This window comes from Pseudorca crassidens, chromosome 19, assembly GCF_039906515.1.
Source record: "Pseudorca crassidens isolate mPseCra1 chromosome 19, mPseCra1.hap1, whole genome shotgun sequence".
NCBI lineage: Eukaryota > Metazoa > Chordata > Mammalia > Artiodactyla > Delphinidae > Pseudorca > Pseudorca crassidens.
The window spans coordinates 48,983,619-49,007,052 of NC_090314.1; the positions used below are offsets into that span (position 1 = coordinate 48,983,619).

Consider the following 23,434-nt stretch of genomic DNA (forward strand, 5'->3'; position numbering starts at 1 on the left):
GCTGCAGTGATGTTGAATTGATGGTGCAGGTGGATGTCTGTTCTGTTGCATCTCTCCCCACCCAGACCTCACAGGAGGCGCTCCTGCTTGCGTGCGTAAATCCTTCATATAGTTTCCCAAAACCCAACATGGACTGATGTAAACCTGTAACGGTCTCAGGGTAGCTGCCTCAAACCCTGCCACATCTTACTGGGGGTTTGGCCTGTCGGAATGTTTACCCGACTGCCTCACATTCCATCAAGCTCTCTATAAACCTTATTTTTAAAATATGCATTGTCCCTTCTTAGATGTTTCTCAGTATTGGCTCCTGGACAGACCTTTTATCTTCAGTCAACCTTAAAGTTCGGTTCAAAATAAAGACCCATTTTCTCATAGAATGATCGGGGCTTGGGGCTCCGTTTGGGAACGGAGGGACCTGAGGCTTTAGGAATTTTGTGTACAGCATGGGGATATTTTCAACTTGAGTGGCTCTTCTAGGCTCTATTCACATTCAAAGATGCCCCTTTGTTTGGCGCATGGATCTTGGTGGAATCGACTTGTTTGCAGTCCCTGAGTCTCTGTCTAACTGTGGAACAGATCAGAGAAGTGGGACAAGATTTTGATGTAATTCAAGGCTAGCTTTCCTAAACCCTATTGGCATCATAATTTATTTGGGGGACCCCCTGGGCAGCAACATCTTCAATGGTCACTCCTGGTCTGAGAAGGGCGGGTCTTGAAGGTGGGACGGGAAGCCCGTCTTCCTCTTCCTTTCACCTTTTTCCCTCTCTCTCTCTCTCTTACCCTTTCTCAAATCTATTGAGGCATATTTTACAATTATACCACAGAGTTCGCCCGTGTTAAGCACACAGTTCAATGAGCGTTAGTAAATGCATCCGGCTGTGTGAACATAACCACGGACCAGCTTTTAGAACCCCTTCATCACCCCATAAAGTCCCCTCGAGCCCTTGCGCAGTCAATCTCTGCTCCTCTCCCCAACCCCCAGCAACCACTGCTCTGTCTCTATAGTTGTACCCGTTCTAGAAATTGCATTTCAGTAGAATCATACAGTATGCAGTCTTTCGTGTCTGGCTTCTTTCACTTAATGTTTTTGCAGGTATCAGCAGTTCATTCCCTCCATCTTTTTTTTTTTTTTTGACCTGTCTTTGTTTCTCTCTTTCTCTCTCTCTCTCTCTCTGACACACACACACACACACACACACACTTTTCTTACTAAATTCTCTGCCCTTTTTGCATCCTAACTCTTGATCTGGTCTTTGGGCCCTAAGACATAATTAGGAGAGAAGTGTGGAGTCCATGTACCAAAACTTCCTAAGTGGGCACCTACAGAGGGCGGCTGGCCAGCTAGCCTGTCCCTGCCCGTGGGGCCCCAGGATGTGTCATCCGTCGTGGCAGTGATGGTGGGGAGCAAGGAGAAGTGGAAGTTGAGGCCCTGAGCCTTTGTCCAAGGAGACTGGAATGAGCACAAAATGAAGCTGGGTGAATAAAGTCGGTTTACTGATTCTGCTCGGGGTGGAGTGAGGCCTGAATGGGCGCCCTCAGCAGGGGGACCTGAGGCCCCGGGGCCCGCCAGGGCTGCTGGGTCCCCTTGGGCTTCTGGGCTTCTGGGCAGCCGCAGGGCAGCCTGCGGGGGCTCAGCAGGCCCAGGTCGCTTGGTCTGCGCTGTCTGGGATTAGGCTGGTCGCTGTTGCCGTCTGTAGATGCTCAAGCCAGACCCTAAGAAGACAGTGGCAGAAGGTTGAAAAAGATAATTGCCAACACATTGGTTTCAGTTTCAGTAGAGACGAGCAGGAAGGGAGGCATGTGGGGACGTAGGGGGGCTGCTGGGGGCAAAGGTTTCCGCCCAGCTCCATGGCCAGCTCCCTTGCTAGACCACTGGGCTGTTGCTTTCACAAATGCTACTGTCATTCCCATCTCTCCACTCGGAACCTGGAAAGCAAGAGCATCTCTCAGGCTGTGGAGCCACGGCAGGCCGTGGGATCTGGCATGGAGGGGCGTGGCATCTCTGCCCTTCCTGCCCCCTCCTCCCCCAGCCCCAGTGACCCCCCCACCTACCCACACACACACACGTGCGCATGTGCACTACAGTGCCCGGAACAGTGCTGAGAACAGGAACCCTGGTCTTTCAGAGATCAAATTGGCTGGAAACAGAGGGTCACGTGATGGGAGGGAGGGCAGGAGGGCAAAGAGGCAGGGAGATGGCAGTGGGGTCAGAGTGGAGGATGTGGGGTGGGGTGCGGGCTTTTCTTTATTCTTGGGGAAAACTCTTGTTCTCAGGACATTTCTTTCCCCATTGGCCTGAGTGAGCGCTCCCTGACTATTTGGAAGTGGATTCTGACTGGTGAAGAAGGGCAGGGGAGCAGGAGTAATTACTATCCCTCCATCCCTACCTGGACCCTCTCAGCATCTACCTCCACCACAAGGAGGCCCCAGCCCCATGAGCTGCCCCCCTTCTTTCACTCCTCCTGTTCTTTCCCCCAAATCTAGTTGCCTTGACTCTTATGTATTGGGGGGAGGAGCTCTGGCCCAGCCTTTGGCTTGAAGGCTCTCAAGCCTACTCCTGTCACACCTGTACTGGTGGCTGCCAGAGGCATTGTTCCCCTCCCTGGACTCGGACGTGGCTGTGGTGACAGTTATTCGTGCCAACTGGGGAGCGGTTGTCGGGGTGGGGAGGGCTCTGGGGTACAGAGCTGTGTGACAGTTTGTTAGACCCAGGCGCACCCAACCAGGGACTCTCCCCAGCTGCCCTGACCTCTGCGCCACCTGTGGCATCTTGTGTGTGGCCTCGGTTCCCAGGTGCAGGGGACAGGGTGAGAAGGTTGGCATGGGCACCACAGAGCCACAGAGAGGCTGGCATCTCTTTGTGTCACCTGGTGTGCCCTGATGTTCTGCCTTTTTCCCTCCCTGTTTACCTGCATCGAGCTAGGGCAGCAGGTCACAGCTGTGACTCAGCTCTGACAACCCAACTTAACAGGGCGCTGCCAACCAGGTGAGTCATGCCAGGCTGCCGGAGACCAAAGAAGGGTGGCCCCGGGGGAGGGCGGGAGGCATGTGGATCTGCCTCTGGCTGCCCTGGCTCCTGTCTTGATCATGGCTCGGGCGGGAAGCCAGGCAACGGCGGCGTCCGACCAGCGTGCCAGGACGGTGTCTGTGCAGGGCTGCCCCTGCCAGCGTCTGGGGTGTGTGCAGGGCTCAGGGCAGGTAGAGAGGGCCTAGACCTGTTTCCAGGGGAGAATTGGCGGCCCCTACATTGGGACCGGGACGGGGGAGCGGTGGATCCTAGAGCTAGTCCCAGCTTCCTGAAGAGGGATGTAAGTGACATCAGGGGACCATCTGCCTCAGAGCAACACGGGAAGGCAGGGTGCCCTCGGCGGAGACTCCTTTTTAAGCACCACCCCAGGGGTGCTCTTCTCCTGCCCTCTAGAGACGTCCCCCTTCCCTGGGGCTCAGGCTTGGAGCCGGGGTGCCCCTTCCCCATCCCCAAGCTGGGGTGTGGGTGGGAGGCTCTCCATCCTGCTCAGGGCCTCCCCAGGCAGCAGGGCGGCAGCGGCCCCCGCTGGGCACTAGGGGTCGCCCCTGCCCAGCCAGACCCACCCGGGCGCGCCCGGCAGCAGCAGGTTTCCTCCAACCGGGAAGACCGCGGGCGCCTCCGGGGCGTGCGCTGGGGAGGGGTGCAGCCCGGCGCGGCGCCGAGACCCTGTCCGGTGCCTCGGGCCACCGAGTCGTCCTGGCCGAGGCGCGGGGGCCCTTTCCGGAGCAGGGGCTCTCGCCAAAGGCCGGGCGCAGAGCGGGTGCGTGCGCCCGCACACAAAGGTCCGTCCTAGACTTCACAGCTCCCTGCCCGCTCTCCCTTCCCGGCTGCCCGAGGGGGAGCAGCCGCTCGGGGTTGGCCCAGGCGACGGCGCCGGGGTCGGGCCGGCCGCCCCGAGTGGCCCCAGGGCCTTGCGAGGGCGCAGGGGGGCGCTGGGCCCTCACCCGGCTCGGCTGGACCCCCGCTATGGCGCCCGGGACTGGGACTCTGCGGGTTCCTTTTGTGAACGGAGGGAAGGGCCCTCCCCCCCGCTCTGAAAATGGTCAGCCCGGGTTCTCGGGACTGCGCGCCCTGAATAATAGATTGGGTGCTGTAGGGTCGTCATCTGGGCCCCACCCTGCGGAGCTCTGAGCTGGTTTAGCTTCTCCTGCAGACGGGTCTGTTGGGGGTTCCCAAAGCGTCACCGTGACCGGCTGCATCAGGATCACCAGGGGCCCACCCCATCACCTGAAACGGAATCTCAGGGAGGGGCCCAGGAATCTGTACTTTTGGTAAGTTCCCCAGGTGATTCCCATGGCGGAGCCAGCGTGGAAATCGCTGTTCTAAACCTTTGAAGGCAGGCAGTTGTGAAATTTCTCGCCAGAACAGCCTCTGGGCATGGAATTGTCACCCCCCCAGTTCACTGTAATGTTTGTTCTCCCAGCTGATGGAGAAGTTCTTCCCAAGTCTGACTGCCAGCCCGCCTGCTTTAATTGAGCACGTTTTCTTCAGTTGGGTTTTCTATGGGATAATGAACCTGCTTGAAGACAGCTGTCCCGCCGCCTTTGACTTTGCCCGACACCTGTTTTCCTTGTTCAACTTCTGAATCCAACAGGCCCACTTGAATGGGCCAAATTAGTGAGAAAATCCAGTACTAGCTTGTGAATGACTGTTGTCCCCTCAGGTAATGGCTAAACAGTGCCTTTCCAAGGTTTAGAAGAAAACCCAAGGGGCTCCCCAAGGGCTGGACGCTGGTGAATCCCAGCAAAGGGAAAGGAAGAGCCCTGTAGCAAGTTAACCTACACCCGAGGAGGCCGTCCTCCCTTTGTTGGCCTTTCCCCTCGCTTTCGGGATGAATTAGAATCCGTATCTCCTCTGCATCCAGCATACTTGGACACGCCTTCCCGACTGCTGCAGTTAGAGTTTCCCAGGCTTTGTGGGGTTATTTTTGCCTCTGGGTGATGGTCATTACTTCCTTCCACACCATTAGGTTCAACACAGTCACCGAAAGAGAGCACATTAGCAAACACCGCAACATGGCAGGACTGATCCCCAAACCTACTTTCATTTTCTTCCGGTCTGGGTTGTGGGTAATTTCTTGACAACTATGAGAAAGGAGACAATGAAAAATGAATCATTTTTCCAAAGCAATTGTGAACAGATGTCTAATTCCCTAGTCTCGGGGATGTTCTAGGAATCCCTCACGTCACCTTAAAGGGGCAGAGTAAACGCGCGGAGGTGCCGGGGGCAGCGCGATGGTCAGCACCTGTGGGGCTTAGGCTCCTCCTATTGACAGCCTCGGCCGTGGCCCAGGTCCCCGTCGCTGGTTCGGGGCTTCTAAACTTGGCAGCGTGAACAGACTTGCTTCCTTTCAGCAATTGATCTGAATCGCAGAATCCCATCCTGATGGTGCAAACCGCATTTACAGGCCGTGGGGTGAAGGCCGTGCTAACTGGCCACTTGCCTCACCACTGGCTTTTCAACAATCGGTTGTATTCTCTGCCCGGCAGGAAGCAGCGGGCCCATCAGGGCTCTGGGCTCCCTCTTTGTTCTGACTTTATGGCCTTTTATGCCACAATAAGAAACACTGTGTACTCCACGGGAGCCCATTGTGCCAGGCTGCAGAGGGGCCGCTGCTCTTCCCCCAGGGGGAAGAGGGGCTTTGTGACACGCTGGGGGACAAAATAAGGGGTGCTGGACACTGTTACTAGGGCAACTGCCTGGCCAGCGTGGAGGCAGCTGTGGTCTCTGGGTCCCTCTCACCAGAAGGCCAGGGGGAGGGCAGGAGAAGGATGGAGTTTCTTCTAGAGCAGCAGTCCTGGTTACCTGGTAAATGATACATCGGGACTGTGCTAGTGATGGCCTCCATTCTCTCCAGGCTGCTAGGATGACCTCATCCTGCCTCTAGATTCCACGCCAGGGGGTGGCATCTTTCTAAACCAACTCTCACACGCCACCAGGAAGCGCCGTCTTGGTGAGTGGGAAAGCTTTCCCAGCTGCGGGCCAAGCCTGGGCCTTGCATCCTTTGGGTAGATTCGGTCCTCTGAGGCAAGGGTTTTCGGTTTTGTAGAAAAGGTGTGAATGGGGAGGGCCTAGAGTAGGTCCATCTAGCCTCACTCGTGAATGGGCCAGTGGGGTTGCAGAGCTACTTCGAGACCCTCCCTGCCCCCCAGGCCAGCCACTGCAATCCCTTCCCCTCCCGTCCAGGTGAACATTTTCCTACAGGGGAGGTGTTAGTGCAGCGCACCTGGGGCGGAAGACAGAGGCGGGCGCTCACGCCAGGAGGGCCTCATGGAGGGCCTGGGGGCCCTTCAGCGCTCTGCCTTTTGACTCACTGACAGGGATTCTTTCTATTTTGCCTAGTTTAGCAGATTAGGCACTTGAGGGGTTTAGGGGAGCTGCTATGGGCAGGCGGGGAGAGGAATTCGGGGTCCCGGGTCATTTCATTGGGGGGAATGGAGAGTGTGGTACAGATCACGCCCAGGGCTAGGAAGAAGCCCAGGACAGGGGCCCCGGGGTGTAGGCCCTGAATACTGGGGTGTCCCGCGTAGGCGCGGAAAGGGAGAACGGGGAGGAAGGGCAAGCCCATTTAGCTTCACCTCGCAGGACAGCCCTGTGTCCCCACTAAAGGGTGAGCCCAAGTGGGATCAGGTGAGGCTGGTGGGGCGCTGTGTTCTCTGGAGACGCTCCCATAGTGAACAGCTGAAGTGAGAAAAGGCCACTTTCCTGCTGGGCATTTGCAGAGAATAACAGGCAATGCTCCCTTCAGCCTGTACCTCACTCTGTGCCCTCCTAAACCTGCCCCCCACCTCCGGTGCTCCCCACGTGGGGCCTCTCACCCTGTCCCAGGGCAGCAGCCACCCAGCCGGGCTTTTCCCCCTCCAGCCCACCCTCCACATGGCTGCTCGCGTTCTCTCTCAGAAACGCAGGTCTCCCAGCCTGCCAGCCCCAGGCTAGAAAGCCTTCAGTGGCCTCCCAGAGCTTCACACAAACCCTTCACATCCTGCTTGCTTCCTGCCAGCTCCGGCCACGCTCAGCTCCTTGACTTTCCCAGACGCGCAAGTCTTTTCCTTTCTGAGCCTTTGCGTTCGCTTCTGCGTGGAATGCCCTTCCCTCCCCAGCAGCTCTGGTCCGAGATTCAGCTCGCATCACCCCCTCAGCTGATCAGTGGACAAGAGCAATAATGGAAGCAGCTTTGCCACCAGGCTCCCAGAGCAGTGGGAAGACTGAGGGCAAAGAGTACAACCTAACTGGGTGAAAAGCAAGCCCTCTGCAACGTTGGCTTGTGTCCCTGAAGGCCCTGACTGGAGAGTCTGTCCTGGAGAAGGAGTGGAAGGAGGGGGTGAGAACAGGGGCCCCTCCCGTCCTCTAACTCTGTTCTGTGTTCCTCCACATATGGCTCCATCTCCTGTCATTACACAAGGTACATTTTTTGATAATCTTGGTTACATGTCTGTCTCTTTAGACTCTTGAGTCCCTTTTAGGCAAAGCGTGTCTTTTTTTTTTTAATTAATTGATTAATTTATTTTTGGCTGCGTTGTGTCTTTGTTGCTGTGTGCGGGCTTTCTCTAGTTGCGGTGCGCGGGCTTCTCGTGGCGGTGGCTTCTCTTTGTTGTGGAGCACGGGCTCTAGGCACATGGGCTCTAGGCGCACGGGCTTCAGTAGTTGTGGCACGCGGGCTTTAGAGCACAGGCTCAGTAGTTGTGGCGCACAGGCTTAGTTGCTCCGCGGCATGTGGGATCTTCCCGGACCAGGGAACGAACCCGTGTTCCCTGCACTGGCAGGCAGATTCTTAACCACTGCGCCACCAGGGAAGTCCCCAAAGCCTGTCTTGATCATCTTTGTATTCCCAGAATCTAGTTTAGAACCTGGCACATAGTAGGCACGCAGAAAATCTTTGCATACATAAATATGCCTTGAACTCGGGAGTGTTCCTTTACCTAGAATACCTTTTTCTCTCCACAAATTTGTACTATCACTTTCTCCAAAACATACCTCAAGACTCGCCTCCTGGAAGAAGCAGGTATTGGTTCATTCGTTCATTGTTTGAGTATCAGAAGGTTACGGAGCACCTACTGTGTGCCAGGCCTTTTCTAGGCACTGGAGGACTGTGATGTACAAAAGAGATAAGGAGTCCATGTCCCAAGTTGCCAGTGACCACATCCTCCCCCCACCCTGCCTCTGCAACCCTTAGCAGACTGCATTCTTATCTGACAGGTTAGCGAAATGTACAGAATTTAGCAAGTTTGTGAGCACTCAGTGCTCCTGGCATCCGTAGTGCCTGGGACTTGGTCAGCAGTCAGATATTATTCATTGTGTGCCCGGCATCATGGGAGACACGTGTAGAAGACCTGGCTTTGCCTTCAACAAGCTCACGGCCTCAGTGGGGAGGCAACTTATTTGTTTATAGGATCACTGGAAACCCCAGGAAGCCACAGTCTGGGAAGATCTTGGGTTATCAATATCACAGCCGCTGGGAAGTCAGTGGGTCCGTTGGTTCTCTTGACCAAGGGCTACTTTCTGATTATTAACTGGTTTTCTAAATATGTGAGTCACATCTTCCCACTTGATCATAAGCTCCTCAAAGAAAGAGACATCATGGTATCATGTTTGGTAGCCATTTTCCCAGATTCCCATCTCAGCATCTGATACAGGCCAGGGCATGAATAAAGGAGTGAATGAATGATCGCTCCCGTTGACAGGCACTCATCACTGGGTGTCTTACTGAGACACAGCCAGAAGCCTGGCATGAATGGGTTTTTTAGTTCTGGTAGGTGAAGGAGAGGGAAGGAGGGTTCCTTTCCCATCGTAGTGCCTCTCTTTTGCTAAACGTTACCCTTAGAGTGTGGGTGTTTTCTACAAGAAAATACTGAGACTCAAATCCAGAAGAGTGTGAATTTGACAGAAGGCACTTGTCTTCCGAGTTCCATTCAGGTACCTCTTTTTTAAAAAAATTTTTTTAAAAATCAATTTATTTTTGGCTGTGCTGGGTCTTCGTTGCTGCACGCGGGCTTTCTCTAGTTGTGGCGAGTGGGGGCTACTCTTCATTTCGGTGCGCGGGCTTCTCATTGCGGTGGCTTCTCTTGTTGCAGAGGACAGGCTCTAGAGCGCAGGCTCAGGAGTTGTGGTGCACGGGCTTAGTTGCTCCGCGGCATGTGGGATCTTCCCGGACCAGGGCTCGAACCCGTGTCCCTTGCGTTGGCAGGCGGATTCTTAACCACTGCGCCACTAGGGAAGCCCTCCGGGTACGTCTTAACTGATTATTTGTGCCGGTTATTGCTTGGTGGTTTAAATGGGTGAGATCTATTTCAGGGAATCTCAAATTACATGTAAGCTTGTGGGGAGAGAAGAGTGTTGCCCTGTCCCTTCTGCTTCCTTCCTCTCTGGCTCCCGGCCTGCTCCTGGCATCACTTACTGCTCCTCTAGGATAGTTTTTACCAGAACGTTCTCTAGAGCCAATGCCTTAGGGCCTAGGTTTTCATCCAATGGGTTGTACTGTTTGTTGCCTTCTTGTGTGTGCTTTGCAGTCCTGGAGGCTAATGTCACTTGCATTTGTTTGTTGATGTTGTGGCCATCTGTAACCTCTCTCAAACCCTAGGTGCTTTGAAGTTCAGTGTGCAATAAAAAGTTCATTAAAAAGATGTGGAATCATGAAAATGAGGTTACAGACTTGTTAAACAAAGGATCATTTCCTGCTTCCTGTACTTCTTTCTCAAAAAAAATGTATTTCTCTGAGGAATTTATGTCACCACTAAAACTACGGAAGAGTGAAAGGAAGGACAGGCCTGGGTCAGAAAGAGGGTGAGATTCCTGAGGAGACAATTTTGGCAAAGACCCAGCCTTTTGTCTTAATTGAGAGCTTAGGGTCTAAGGGGAGAATTGAAGTCAGAAAGATGTAGGGACAGCTCTCGAGTTCTTACGATTAATGGTTTGAACCCAGCATTTCTAGCGGGGACGGCTCCAAACAGATCACCTCGGCCTCCAGTGGTGCGAGGACTGGGGCCATGGTGGAGGACCGGGTTGGAGCCAGTGGGGTCCAGCCTCCAGGCAGTGACTGGTGCCGACAGATGCCTCTTGTCCACTTGAGGTAGAAGAGGAGAGACACGGAGAGGAAAGTGAAGAGGAGAGGAACAGATAAGGGGGCAGAGCATCACTAAAGCTGTCTCGCGGCCCCGTCGGTGGCTTGCCCACTGCCATACTGGCTTTCTTTCCAGTGGTGACCTTCTGATGTGAGCAGAGGTTGAGTTCCAAGCCTCAAGGGGTGTACGGGCAACCCCACAACTAAGAAAATGTCAGCGCCTGGCATGGCTTTAAGGTAAGGGAGGTGCCCCTGTGCTGCCAGTGCTCTTTCCTGGCCTGGCCACAGGGAGGCATTTAACCAGGAGGGCAGTCCCTTGGGGCTCAGGGTTCTGACTCGACAACAGCCAAGTGTACTTGTGCATTTCAGAGGTCGGCCTGTCCGTTGCCCTCATTTTGGTAGAGTAGCGGATCTAGGCTTCTCTATCCACGCCACAGGGCCTCCTGGAGGGCCTCGGTTCTCTTATTAAAGGAAGGGCAGCCGCAGATGATCATTTCTGGTAACTACACTGTCACTTCTCTAATGACAGATGGGACCCCATCAGCACCTCTGTTTCTTGGCACACACACACAGACGCTGGATCCTAGGATCCAAAGCAAAACAAACAGCTTCCCTGGCTGGGGGCAGGGAGGGTTCCTGTTTCTCGTGGATCCTCCTTGCTTGGGCAGGGGGCATCCACACGTAACGTACACCCAGACCCCGCAACCTTGCTGGCCTCTATTCTGGGGGGGCAAATATCCTAGACACTCACTTGCTTATATGACCATTCCTGACCATTTCATTACGACTCCTGCTTAACAGTTACATGACTGTCACTCACTTCTCAGCCAGAGGACCACTGTGCCTACACCCAGCAGCCACTGAGTCCTAGTCCTAACGACGACAGTGCCACATCCCACCAGCTGACCTTGAGGACCTCAGGGGATGCACATCTAATAAACGGCGAGGCAAGGCTGGTGGGGCTGCTGCCCGACGGCCCAGGCAGGGCCGGACTCACCCTCTCTCTTGCATCCTGACCGTGGTTGAGTCTCATGAGTTCTGCAAACCTCTGTTCGTAGAGACGAAGCAGCAGCACCAGGCATAAGCCTGAATTCATCAGCTCGTGTTGTGCCTGCGTGTGGACAAGGAAGCTCTTAAGTTCATCTGTAAAATATACACGGTCTACATCATGGGGTGGAGGGTACCAGGCCAAGAGGGGACAAGAAATAGGACGAGAGCCCGAGCCCCAAGGCAAGCCCTGTCCTGGAGGACCAGAGAACAGAGCAGAAGCGGAATCCAGGGTGGAGGCCGTGCAGCCATCCTGGAATCCGTTACTGCCTAGTGGGGGATGCTTGAGAAAGCTCCAGGCTTAGCCCCAGGCCGTGGACGTTTACTCCGCGGCAATGTGGGATCTTCCCGGACCAGGGCTTGAACCCGTGTCCCCTGCATTGGCAGGCGGATTCTTAACCTCTGTGCCACCAGGGAGTCCGCGTGGACATTTACTGAGCAGCTACCTGCCACGGCCTTGAGCTGGGTGTTTGGAGAACACAGGGCAAAAGGTCTCATCTCCCTGCTGGGACCCCTTCCTGTGATGTGGGAGAGAGCGCCTCGTTCATAGATGGCTCCGGTAGCAGCTGGATGTGTCAATGGCCACGAGGGAGATGTGAAGGGGAAGAAAGAGCCTGGTTGCGTGTGACGTGGGGGATGGCATCTTTGGTCCTTAAAGGATGGGAGGGACTTCGGTAGGTGGCTGTGGGGGGCGGTCGGGGCCTTTCAGACAGAGGCACTGCACGCTGGCACACACACAGAGGGCAGAGCGTATGTTGGGCAAAATTCTCTGCTCACTGGTGTGGCTGGAGTATATGGGGAGGGTGTTTGTTTTGAATTTTTAAAAAATCTTGGCATGGGCCGGGGAGATGGTAAGGTGGGAGACCACGTTAGGCAGAACTGAGGTGTTTGGACGTCATGCTGTGTATGTGTATGTGTGTAGCTGCTGGCCTCTGAGTAGAGAGGTAAACACGATGAGCTGTGTGTCTTAGGAAGGCAGACTTGTCTGTAGGGGAATCTGGGGCACAGGTGCCACGGGGGTGGGAGGGGGCACTTGATTTTCCTAGATCCCTCGTTTGCCCAGGGAAAGGGCCTCAGGCCTTAGTTCTGTACGTTTCTCCCTTTACAAATGGGCTTAACGATGGTCTCACCTAGGGGCTCCCCGACCCCCCACCCGCCCTGGCTGTTCTATGATCATTTGACCCCCAGAGAGGGCGTGCCCTGTGAACCTCAGGGCCTTTGCTCATGCTCTGTCTTGTGTGGTCTCTTGGCTTGTTTTGGTACTTCTGTTGTGCATATGCTCCTCTGCCACTCTCCACCTTTCTAAGGCTGTGTGCACGACTTCCTCTACAGCTGTCACAGTGTCACCTCCTTGCAGAAGGCTTCCTGACGATACCCTCATTTGATCTAGTCATTCCTCCCCTGAGTCCTAAGCATTTGTCTTTACTCTGTACACGGCATTTCGCACTTGTTAATGTTTTTGCTTTTTCTCGGTGGGTGGGTTGGGTTGTATTTTTCTCACTGGTGCTGAGAGCACAGGGAGGTTCCCAGGGAGGATCTGTCTGTCTGGATGACCACGGTGCCTCTGTCCTCGGCTCCTTTGGGCGTCTGTCCTCCAGAGCCTCAGCCTGTGGACCTGCATCGACCCTCAATAAGTTCGTGGATTAGTGATGACTCCTCCTTGCCTGCCACTTTATTCCCCCATCTGTCCTCATGTCCAGTCTCCAGGGTGGGAGGGTCGGGGATGGGCCAGACGGTGCTCAGGAAGCCCTGGGGGCGTGAAATCCCCTGTGGAGGGCATGGCGCTTGACATCACCCTTGGGAAGGCTCGGCACCATCTTCCCAGGAGAACCGAAGCTCGGACTTGACCCAGTGAGCATCTCAGTGCCTCCTCCTTCCTTCTTCGGTGGCCCGAGGTGCTTCACAGGCCCATCATCCTGTTCCCATCCCGTCGAGGGCAGCTCAGGAAGCTGGCGCAGAACACACCTCTTCTAGGACGAAACAGCTGCCCGAAAGGTGCCCAAGCTGAGCAAAGATCGATTTGCTCTTCCTTCTGCATTGGGGCCAGCTCCAGATCTTGGTGACCGCTGGCCCCAAGGTCACTGCTCGAGACCCCTCCACCACCCTACAGACGCGTCTTTAAAGGCTCTAGTCAACAGTCCTGAGCGGTTTGCCTCCTATTTTAGCCTTTCTCTCCTGACCTTGGCCTAGAGCAGGCAGAGAGGAGGTTGCTTGTTGCTACTTTTGTTCTGTGTTAATGGCCTCCTCCCATCTTCCCCAAGAGCTGGTGCCTCCTTTGCGGTCTTTCTCAGGAGCCACTGCCTCCGGGAAGCCTTCCCAGACTCCCTACTGTTTAGCTCCTCCACACAAACCAAGCCTTGTCCCTCATTCGCTTTTCCTGGTGCGGGCGGCCTCCTGTGAGCTCCCGATGGCTCCCTCACCCCAGCGCTCGCTTCGCCAGGAAGCCTTTCTGCTCACAGGCACTCCGATGCGTAATGGCAAATCAATCAGCTAGAAAATGGCTTGAAACTATCAGGTTTGTCACAGCGTTCAGGGAAATCATTTACTTTTTATGACTCCATAAGACCCGGAGGCATGCAGATGGGAAAATCTCCACTAATGTTTTCTGCAGATCATTTGAAAAGTCACTTCCAGCAGATTGTGTCTCTTCTCTGGTCTGTGGGAGGGAACCTGTTACTCGGTACCATAAATCTCACTGGCCCGGCTCCTTTATGTGTGCCCTTTGCAGAGCCTGTGATGCTGGACAAAAGGGCGGGGCCAGCCAATCAGTGCAGGCATTTCATAGTCAGCTCAGAGTCGTCCTCTATACTCGGAGCCACAAGTGGGAGGGATTTGTTATCAGAAAGAGTTCCGTCCATGGTGGTTGTTCGCTCAGGGCAGAATGAGCTAGTTTTTGGAGCGTTATTTACTGGAGCTGCTCCCTCCCCTCCCCGCCCCAACCCAGTTGCATCACCCTTTGCTGCCCACATGCAGCAGCAGAGGTGGGGATGGGCGTTGGGAGACTTTCAGGGGAGGGAGAGGCATGTGAAGCAGTGGACGGGGGCTCGGGAGCGCTCAGCCCACCTGCCAGATGTTTTTCTTCCTATTCTCCTGCCCCTTCATTTTGTTAAAATTCATTTCAGTCAAGAGATTTGCTACGGGTGGAAATTCTCAACACAATCCGCTCGAAGAAACAGACAGCCTGGCTGAACGTTCTGTCAAGTCTTCAGATATATTCATGGGATGCTCCCAGGAATGAGGGTGATTAGGTGACTGCGTGTGTCCGAGGACATCTGTCTGAGGCCAGGATGGAGCGAGTCAGGCCTGTGCTTCTGAGCAATGACAGCCAGAGGCCCTCTGAGCCCCTCCTGTGCGGCAGGGCCAAGGGCACGTCTCCGTCACACAGGGGGCCTGGGCCCCCCAGAATAGGCAGCCTGGGGCCACCGTGCCCTGCGAGGTTGGGTAGACTTTTAACTGTGCATGGACAAAGGGACTCCATTGATAAACGGGTAGAAGTAGCCTCTGTTCTGCCTGTTTCTCAAGGCATTATGGCAAAATGAGCTAATACGAGTGGACGTGGTATTTCGCAAAACCGAGAAAACATCCAACAAGAGGCAAGAGCTAAAGCTAGGATTCAGGGCAAGGACCACATGTGCCTTGCCTGCCCCTGCCCTTCCCATGTGCTCCTAGTGCCTAGCCCATGCCTGGTACATGGTATGTGCTCAATAAATATATGCACAGATGAAAGAATGAGGAAAAAATGTATAATTTTGGACCAGTGATGACTATTGACTCTAGTGGCCCCAACTTTAACGTGTATCAGAATTACTGAAAAGGCCTTTTAAAATGCAGTTGCTGGGCACCCTTTTCCCCAGATTCTTATTCAGTGGGTCTGAGTGGGGCCCAAGAATGTGCATTTCTAATGAATTCCTAGGTGATGCTATTGCTCGTGGTCTGGGGACCACCCATCTTTGAGAACCCCTGCTTTAAACTAAGGATCAACAGTTGGTAGCCAGTAATCTGAATCTGGCCTGTGGATGTGCTCTGGTTGGAAGGAAGGAAGGAAAGGAGGACAGACATGAACTTCTTCCGTTGGAGAGAGTACTCGCAATTTTGTCACAATGGCCACCACTCCCAGCTGATGCCACTTGGGAGATTCTGATCATTTGTTTATCTGCCTGGCCTCTATGGCATTTGAATGTACAATCTATGGCCTAAACTTTTCTTAAACCTGTTTTCTCCTGGTCCATTCTGCAACCTGGAATGTTCCTTGGAGCTCTACCTGCTGTCATCCTGGAGTTCTTCCTTCCACTCAGAAACCAATCAACCAACCAGTCAGTCAAGCATGAGTCCCACATCCAGGTTAAAGAGCACATGGGAAGATGTGGGGTTGCTTCGCGGGCAGCACTGCTGGGAGGTGGGCGGTGGGTGTGGAACGCCTGCTGGGCTTAATTTTCAGGCATCTTTTTTTTTTTTTTTTTGCGGTACGCGGGCCTCTCCCTGTTGTGGCCTCTCCCGTTGTGGAGCACAGGCTCCGGACGCGCAGGCTCAGCGGCCATGGCTCACGGGCCCTGCCGCTCCGCGGCATGTGGGATCTTCCCGGACCGGGGCACGAACCCGCGTCCCCTGCATCCGCAGGCAGACGCTCAACCACTGCGCCACCGGGGAAGCCCTGAGGCATCTCTGAGTTAAGGCGGGGGTGAACTGCTGCCAGCCAGTGACTGGACCACGAAATGCCCGTAGCCCAAGGTGCTTAGTCCAGGTCCTGGGCAGCCCCCCACTCCAGCTGCTTTAGCCTCAGGGGGCCGCTCTCCAGGCCTATAGGAGCTCCTAATCTAGCTGCTCCAAGTCTGGTAACAAGCCTTGACCCTACGGGGCCCAAGGGAACCGCTCAGAGTCTGAGAGGTGGAGGGATAATCGGATTTCAGTGTTAGAGGCCATGGGCAGCAATGAACCAAACCCGGAAAACATACACTGATCCGAGCCCAGGGGCACCTCAGAGACCACTTAGAGTGCGGGCTGGGCACCTGCTGGGTGTGGTCAGAGGCTGAGGGAGGTGTCTGTCTCCCACGTGAGTAGAGGGTTTTGCCCTCAAGAGCCTCTGCCGTGGAGGGCTCACTCTTTTTCCTCTCCCGTCTTAAAAGGCTCCTCTGTGGGGAGGGTCTCTCTGGTCCTGAGAGCAGGTCAGGCCTCTCTGCGCTGTGTCCACAGCTGCTTGTCTACCCCCTGCTCTGATCCTCCCACACTGGGGTCCCTGCCTGCTGGTCCACTTCCCCACTATACGGCAGTGACTGTGTTGACCGTGGGCACTGCTGTATCTCCCAGCACAGTATCTGGCATACAGCAGGCACTCAACATGTGTCTTAAAAGTTTGGGCTTCCCTGGTGGCGCAGTGGTTGACAGTCCGCCTGCCGATGCAGGGGACGCGGGTTCGTGCCCCGGTCTGGGGGGATCCCGCGTGCCGCGGGGCGGCTGGGCCCGTGGGCCATGGCCGCTGAGCCTGCGCGTCCGGAGCCTGTGCTCCGCAGCGGGAGAGGCCACCAGTGGTGAGAGGCCTGCGTACCGCAAAAAAAAAAAAAAAAAAAAAAAGTTAATGAGTTAAACTTCTGTGTTATGTGTATTTTTCCACACTTAAAAAAAAAAAAAAAAAATTGACCCCTGGTCCCATCCCAGACTAATTAAATCAGAATCTCCAGGGCTGAGCCTAGGCATCAGTATTTTAATAGAAAAAAAAAAAAAAGAAGACATGCAGCTAAATGTTAATTTCAATTATGGGAGACTTTTGTGTGTTTGTGATTTTTATAACTAAGGAAAACCAAAAAAGATCTAAATGTGAAAAATGCACAAGAAAATAAGTTAGTGAGTTAGTTTGCTAGTTAGTGAGTTGAGGTTAAGTGCAGGCCAGTCTGAGCGGAAACCAGTTCTAAGCCTCTTCTGGTTTTGACCCTCTCTGGGTACATGTCTGCGTTTGGCATCAGCTACCCCACTTCTCAAGAAGGGAACCCATTTGCCAAGGAGTGAACAGTGTTGAGGGTTGGCTTAGAGGGCCCAGAGGAGCCAGGGTTTGGGAGTCAGAAGAAGGGCCTGGACCTCAGAAGCACAGGTGTGCACATCAGCCTCCAAGGGTCAAGGGTCTCCCACCTGGGGACGAGCGGAGATTGTATTCCATCCTCGTTATCTTTGTGCTAAATGACAGTTACTCTGGGCTTCATCCATGGAGAGTTTCTGAACTTGTCGAAGTCACACTTCCCTAGTGTCTCAAGTTTAACTCAGACTGTTAGCAGACAGACAGCACTGAATTCACCACGGGCCATCGGAACAGAACTGCTGTAAAAGTGTGAGCCGAACTGCTTTCCATCAGCAGATAAATATTGCACGTTGGTTCTTGGGACCTTTGTTCTCCCACCAGGGTGGGTCTGTCAATCTCGTTTCTTCCTGTGATTATAATGAAGGGCATTTTCAAAAGGCTTTGACAGCCTGTCAAGTTCTCACTGAAACTAATTTGAACTCTCTTCTGCTTCTATGTCGTGTAATTACTGTGCTGGATATTTTCCATTTTCCCCTCCAGATACACTTTCCACCCTGCTCTGTGGCCCATCGTTGGCTGGTCTCAATGGATTGCGTTAACTAGGCCCCCTTGTCCTCTGGCTCCCCACTGGGTTCAGCCAATGGGAGACCCTAGCTGGAGACCAGAGGGCGGGAGAAGAGAGAGGGGCTGGGGTAGTTATTCCCCTCGTCCCCTCTCTGCTGGGCAGTGGTGTGGCCATGGCAGCTTTCCCCTACTGAAGGTCGCAGGCTGGTGGTGACTCTCTCCTGTAGCCACAGCCCTCCTGATAACTGCCCCCTCCCCTTGTCACTCCAGGCCTAGGGGTGGTCAGTTGCCGGTCCCAGAGTGCCTAATCATTCCTCGTTGCTTTCACTATCCACATTTTGGCCCTTCATTCAGCTCTCATCACTCGCCCCTTGTGCACGTGCCACCATCTCTTTCCTGCCCAGACCCTGGCTGACACGATTACTTTCACGGTTCTTTTTAGAATGTGCTCATAGCCCATTCTCTCAGCTGGTAGGATGCAGTGAGGCCGAGGTTACAGGTATGACCCCTGTGGGGGCCAGTTGGCTTTGTTCCGGGATGGATTCTGGCTCGGTCCGGGTACCCTTAGCTTTCTCCCTTGAGTCTAAAGAGGTCAGGCATCTCTGGGGCTGTAATATGACGGTTCTCATTCACCAAGAATCTTCTCTGCTCAGGCACTGTCTTAGGTGATGTGCTGAGGTCCTTTCCTACATCCAATCCTTCGGGGTAGGACTTATCATCTCCCACTTCCTACAGATGAGAGAACTGAGATATCCAGAGTTGGTGTAGTTTCCTCAAGGTCACAGGGCCACTCTGGAGAAGGGAATAGGATTTAGGTTCACATCTTAGTCAAAGTTGGTGCGCTTTTTGGCAGGGTGGGCTGCCTCGGGCTGCATGCATGCACACATTTTTGTGCAACTGGAAAAAGCTGCTGTTAGAGAGCCAGTTCTACAAGTGCCACTGGTGAGCCAGCAGTATGTGGTGGCGGCAGCAGCTTCGCAGAGGGAGAACAAGGTGAAAATGCTTGGGACCAACAGGGGTCTTTACTAGACAAGGCTTTCCCCTGGGCTGCATGGAGGTGGTGATGCCTGCAGAATATGCTGGTGGGATTCAGGTAACCCGGCCTTGCCTGGTCTTGTCCTTCCCGGCAAGTCCCGCAGGCTCCACTCCCTGCAATAATCTATTCTTTGAAATGACCTCAGAGAAGCTGTCTGCATCTAGCTGGCACCCTGACCTCAGGCACTCAGAGGGCCTGGTTCCTTTCAATTGTTTGACTGCAGCATCCCCAGGGTCCAAGAGTGAGTCGCTTCTGTTTCTCATCTCAGATCTCAGTGCCTGGGGGTTACGACTGAGTGATTTGAGACCCTCAGGCCTCAGAATGTAGGGACTCAAAATACTGAATTGTTTTCTCAGGAAACTACTTTTTTCTTCCTTTCTCTCCGCCTCCCTCCCCTCAACTTCCTGACGCCCAACCTTCAAGGCTGGGATGGCGTTATGTCCATTATATCACACTTACTGGTTGTGCTGCTCCAATCTCCATTCTTTTCTTCCTTCTCTCCTTCCCTTCCTTCTCTCTCTCTCTCTCCTTCCCTCCCTTTCCTTCCTTCCTTTCATCCTTTCTTCCTTTCTTGTCTAGCAACCTTAGGATTTTAAAAAGGTAACTACAGGATTGCCCACACTCACGGGCACCATTTTGACTCAGCTGTGCTTTTTGCAAAAAAAGGTCTGGATACAGACAGGCTAATGATCTGAAAGCCAAAGTGACTCCTCTGAAGAGTGACATTTTAGTTGCTAACAATGATTTTATAGTTTTTAAATTATGTGCTTTACAGTCGTGATTATTAATCATGTTTTTCCTAATTGTGTGAGGAGGGAGGTCAGTCTTGAATTTTAATGGTAATGATGGGCTCTCTTCTTTTGATAAAATATCTACTGACTGCTTATGTGGTTCAAGGCATCTTCCAGATCAGCACCACCACCCAGTAGAAATACAGTCGGAGCCACCAATGCAAGCCATGTATGTAACCTGAAAATTTCTAGGAGTCACATTAAAGTAGTAAAAAGAAACTGGTAAAATTAATTTCAGTAATATATTTTATTTAACCCAGTATATTTAAAATGTTATTTCAACACATAATTAATATAAAATTATTTATGTGATATTTTACTCTTTTTTTTTTATACTGAGCCTTTGAACTTTGGTGTATAACACAACACATCTCAGCGGGAAGTAACCACTTGTTCGTGCGCTACCTGTGGCTTGTGGCTTCTACGTTGGGCAGGACAGCTCTAAATAGAAGATTGTTTGCCTGAGAATTGGGCAGTGAACTATTATCCTGGGCATAAATCACCTTCCCACCTAAGGTTAACTCTTTCACAGTATTAGAACTTCAATCCAAATGCCCCAGGAGAATTAATTCACGAGGTGTTAAAAAGCACCTTTTTAACCAGTAGGGGAATTCCCTGGTGGTCCAGTGGTGAGGACTCGGTGCTTTCGCTGCTAAGGACCTGAGTTCAGTCCCTGGTCGGGGAACTAAGATCTCACAAGCCGAGCAGCACAGCCAAAAAAAAAAAAGCACACAGTAGGTGCTTCCTACATGGTTTTAAACCTTGAGCAAAGCAGTCCCTTGTTACCCCAGAGTTACTTGATATATAAATTGGAGACTATTTCCTCCAAGACCCTAATTTTTTTCTCTTGTTATTAAATTATTCCAGCAAATTTGGGCATGAAGCTTGCCAGACTATTCCTATTTCCGTGTGTCCAGTCAGCTACTGTAGCTTCCTACTTCGTCCCTGACAGCAGTGGGACCCCAGCAACCAAGCAACCAAGTCTTCCAACCCTCCAGTGGTCCAGTGTAGTAACGGACCTTCTCAGAGAAGCGAGCTAAATTAGGAGACTCCCAGACTCACCCCCTGCATAGGGCTTCTACGCTCCTTGTATCAGGGTACGTTTCTTCCTCCCTTGTGCCTCTACCCGACTCTAGCCTGTGGACCCAGAGCGGGTGTGAGCAGCTCTTACCCGGGACTGCTGGTGCTTCTGGTAGAACTCGGCCACGTTAAAATCATCCAGGTCGACCAGCAGGCTTTGTTTACACATCTCACAAGTCTTCACGGCGCCAAGATCTGCTCCTTAAATGAAAGAATTTTGTTACACGTAACCCTTTTGGTGTGGACATTTTGCGAGCGAATTTGTGTGTGTGTGAGGAATGCTGCGTTTCAGTGGCTTTCTTTTTTAAAGTCAGTCAGTTTTCTTTTTCTTCAGGCTCAAGGTAGAAAATGACCTTGAACCTGAGATCCAAAAACTTTCCTTTGTCATCATCTTCATTATGATGCAAGCTTCCTGTGAGTGAAATTCCCAGGAATTTCACCTGTTTTAAATAACAGGTCTTGCTTTCTGTTTAAATATAAACATATTGGTTCATAAAATTAGAATTACTACATGGAGGCTGAGAGTCGGTTAACACGAGTGTTTGCCGGAAGAGTGAATATTACGTCTATGTTACTGTTGTTTTTCCTGGCAGATCTAACACTGGTCCAAGCAAATAAATTAGTAAGGACCGAATTGGTGGCAGAAGCTATCCTCGATCTGTGGCTTAAAAATCTGTCTTTACTCCTGCCCAGGTGACTTGCCACCTGAGAAGAGTGAGGGACCCTGGGGCCATGTGTGGGTACTGGTATGGCAGTATCTGGGGCCAATGCTTGAGCCTGTCAGCCTCATTTGGGAAAAGAAACAGGAGAAGGCTTCCTTTGTTGCTGGTTTGTTGGGTTTTTTTTTTAACGTGAATTCTAGATCAGCGCTTTTTCCTCCGCTTATCCTGTTCCCCAGTGCAAAAGTGGAAGATGCAGATCTGTGGCTGTAATGTCTAAGCAAGCGTGTTGCCATATGCCCTTTCCCCCTGGTGTAGGTGCTGCATTTTGGCTAATGATGTACTAGTGTTTATGTTATGCATTAGAAAGCAGAGGACTGGGAATTCCCTGGTGGTCCAGTGGTTAGGACTCTGCACTTCCACTGCAGGGGGCCCCGGGTTCAATCCCTGGTCGGGAACTAAGATCCCACACGCCAAGAGGCGCAGCCAAAAAAAAAAAACAAAAAACAAAACAGAGGACGGATCAGTTACTTGAATTTATTTGGTAAAGATAGGGTTTTATACCCCGGTTCTATTTTTCCCCACTGGGGATACAGAGAAGTAGTAAATAATAGAGAATTTCAAAAGACAGGGATGAACAGCGATCCCTTATCTGCATTTTGTTGACTTGATTTTTTTTTTTTTAAAGCATCATTCCGTAACACTTAAGGCTACGGAAGGTCCCGTGTGTCCTCCAGTCTAATCCTGCCAGATCACACCCAGGCCAGCATTAGCATTTACAAGCATTTAGCAGTACTTTCATCACGCATCTCATGAGGAATTTTTTCTGTGCTAGATGTTTAATTAGCCCAGATTTCTCGTAAGATAAAGCATCGCACAGCATAGTCATTAGCGGCTGAGATCCACTTGTTCTTTGCTCTCTGAAGGGCTGGGTACCCTGCTCACTGTGTGGAGATGCATTTAAGCAGCTCGGGCAGTGGGCGCTCCTACGTTTCTCCTGCAGACGTGGAGAAGGGCCTCAGGGAGGAGACAGTTAACGGGATCATCCTGTGTGTTCGTTGCCTGATTAAATGGTGTGCTGTGCTTGCTGAGGGGGCGTGGTGACACGCCACGGGGACAGGGTCAAGTTCTAGGTCTCCTGGGCTGTCTGGCACAATGATAACCAAGGAGGAGAACATGGAGGAGAAGCGAAACAGCATCTGGCTCTGGGGTAAAAAGTTTTCAGAAAGGAGAGTCTAAAAGCCTTAGGTCTTTTTGAAGCGAAGTGTTCTTTGCATTGGCGTCCTATTTTTTTTTTTTTTTTTTTTTGCTGTACGCGGGTCTCTCACTGCTGTGGCCTCTCCCGTTGCGGAGCACAGGCTCCGGACGTGCAGGCTCAGCAGCCATGGCTCACGGGCCCAGCCGCTCCACGGCATGTGGGATCTTCCCGGACCGGGGCATGAACCCGTGTCCCCTGCATCGGCAGGCGGACTCTCAACCACTGCGCCCCCAGGGAAGCCCTGGCGTCCTATTTTTTTTGTTGTTGTTATTCAAGTTGCTCTTGTTCCTAAATGTTTTGAAGAAATCTGTTCTCTGCCAGGGAAACTACAGCCGACCTACTGACATGGCTGTATTTAGGTTATAACCTCCCTCGGGAGTTGAGAACGGGGTTTCACACCCAGTTACAAGATCTGTTAAAGACAGAGCTGACAAAATGAGCACAATGGGACTCTCTTTATCTAATATGGCGGCAGAAAAATTAGATCACTGCTCTTTTCCTTGCCGCAAAAGGGCAGCTGGGCTCAGCTCCTAGGTGCTACCCCAACCCCTCTCCCCAAGTAAAAGGAAGCAGAACTGGTCTGTCTACCAGCTGCCGTGGCCGCTGTGTGTTTGCTGAGACCCAGCCATACACCCAATTCTAGTTTCCTTCCTCCTGGGAGGCAATCTCAGCATCTCTGCTCAGGCCTCGAGCAGGGGTAAAATTCGACAGCACGTTCCAGGATTCTTCCCTCAGCCTTCAAAACAAAACAAAACAAAACTCATTTCCCTCCCATAATTTGAAGGCAGCTTAGTCCTGCCCCTGTCCTTCGGGGGCTGTGAGCAAGGGCCCCGTTCCCCCCGAGCGACTGCTGCCGTGAGCTGTCGTCAAGGCTGCGAGTCCCACAGGGCGGCGCCTCGTGTTCAGT

General features: G+C 52.7%; 1 protein-coding gene and 1 long non-coding RNA gene across 11 annotated transcripts in view; one reads left to right on the forward strand and one right to left on the reverse strand.

Annotated features, from left to right (window-relative positions):
* Positions 1-1,739: 1,739 nt before the first annotated feature.
* MARCHF10 (membrane associated ring-CH-type finger 10) overlaps positions 1,740-23,434 on the reverse strand; it is an 88,670-nt gene continuing 66,975 nt past the window's right edge. The window contains exons 8-11 of the mRNA XM_067717060.1: positions 20,702-20,811; positions 11,083-11,196; positions 5,070-5,112; positions 1,740-1,926 (exon numbers count right to left, since the gene is read on the reverse strand). Coding sequence (XP_067573161.1) covers positions 1,865-1,926; positions 5,070-5,112; positions 11,083-11,196; positions 20,702-20,811 — 329 coding nt within the window. The 3' untranslated portion in view covers positions 1,740-1,864. The remainder of the gene's footprint in view (positions 1,927-5,069; positions 5,113-11,082; positions 11,197-20,701; positions 20,812-23,434) is intronic.
* The window catches only part of LOC137212909 (uncharacterized), a 52,170-nt gene continuing 32,396 nt past the window's right edge, over positions 3,661-23,434 (forward strand). For 4 of the 10 annotated variants that reach the window (XR_010937691.1, XR_010937694.1, XR_010937695.1 and 1 more), the window contains exon 1: positions 3,662-7,430. This is a non-coding gene — a long non-coding RNA (uncharacterized lncRNA). Of the gene's footprint in view, positions 7,431-23,434 lie in introns of all 10 variants that reach the window. The other 6 variants (XR_010937696.1, XR_010937698.1, XR_010937699.1 and 3 more) reach the window with 5 other exon arrangements.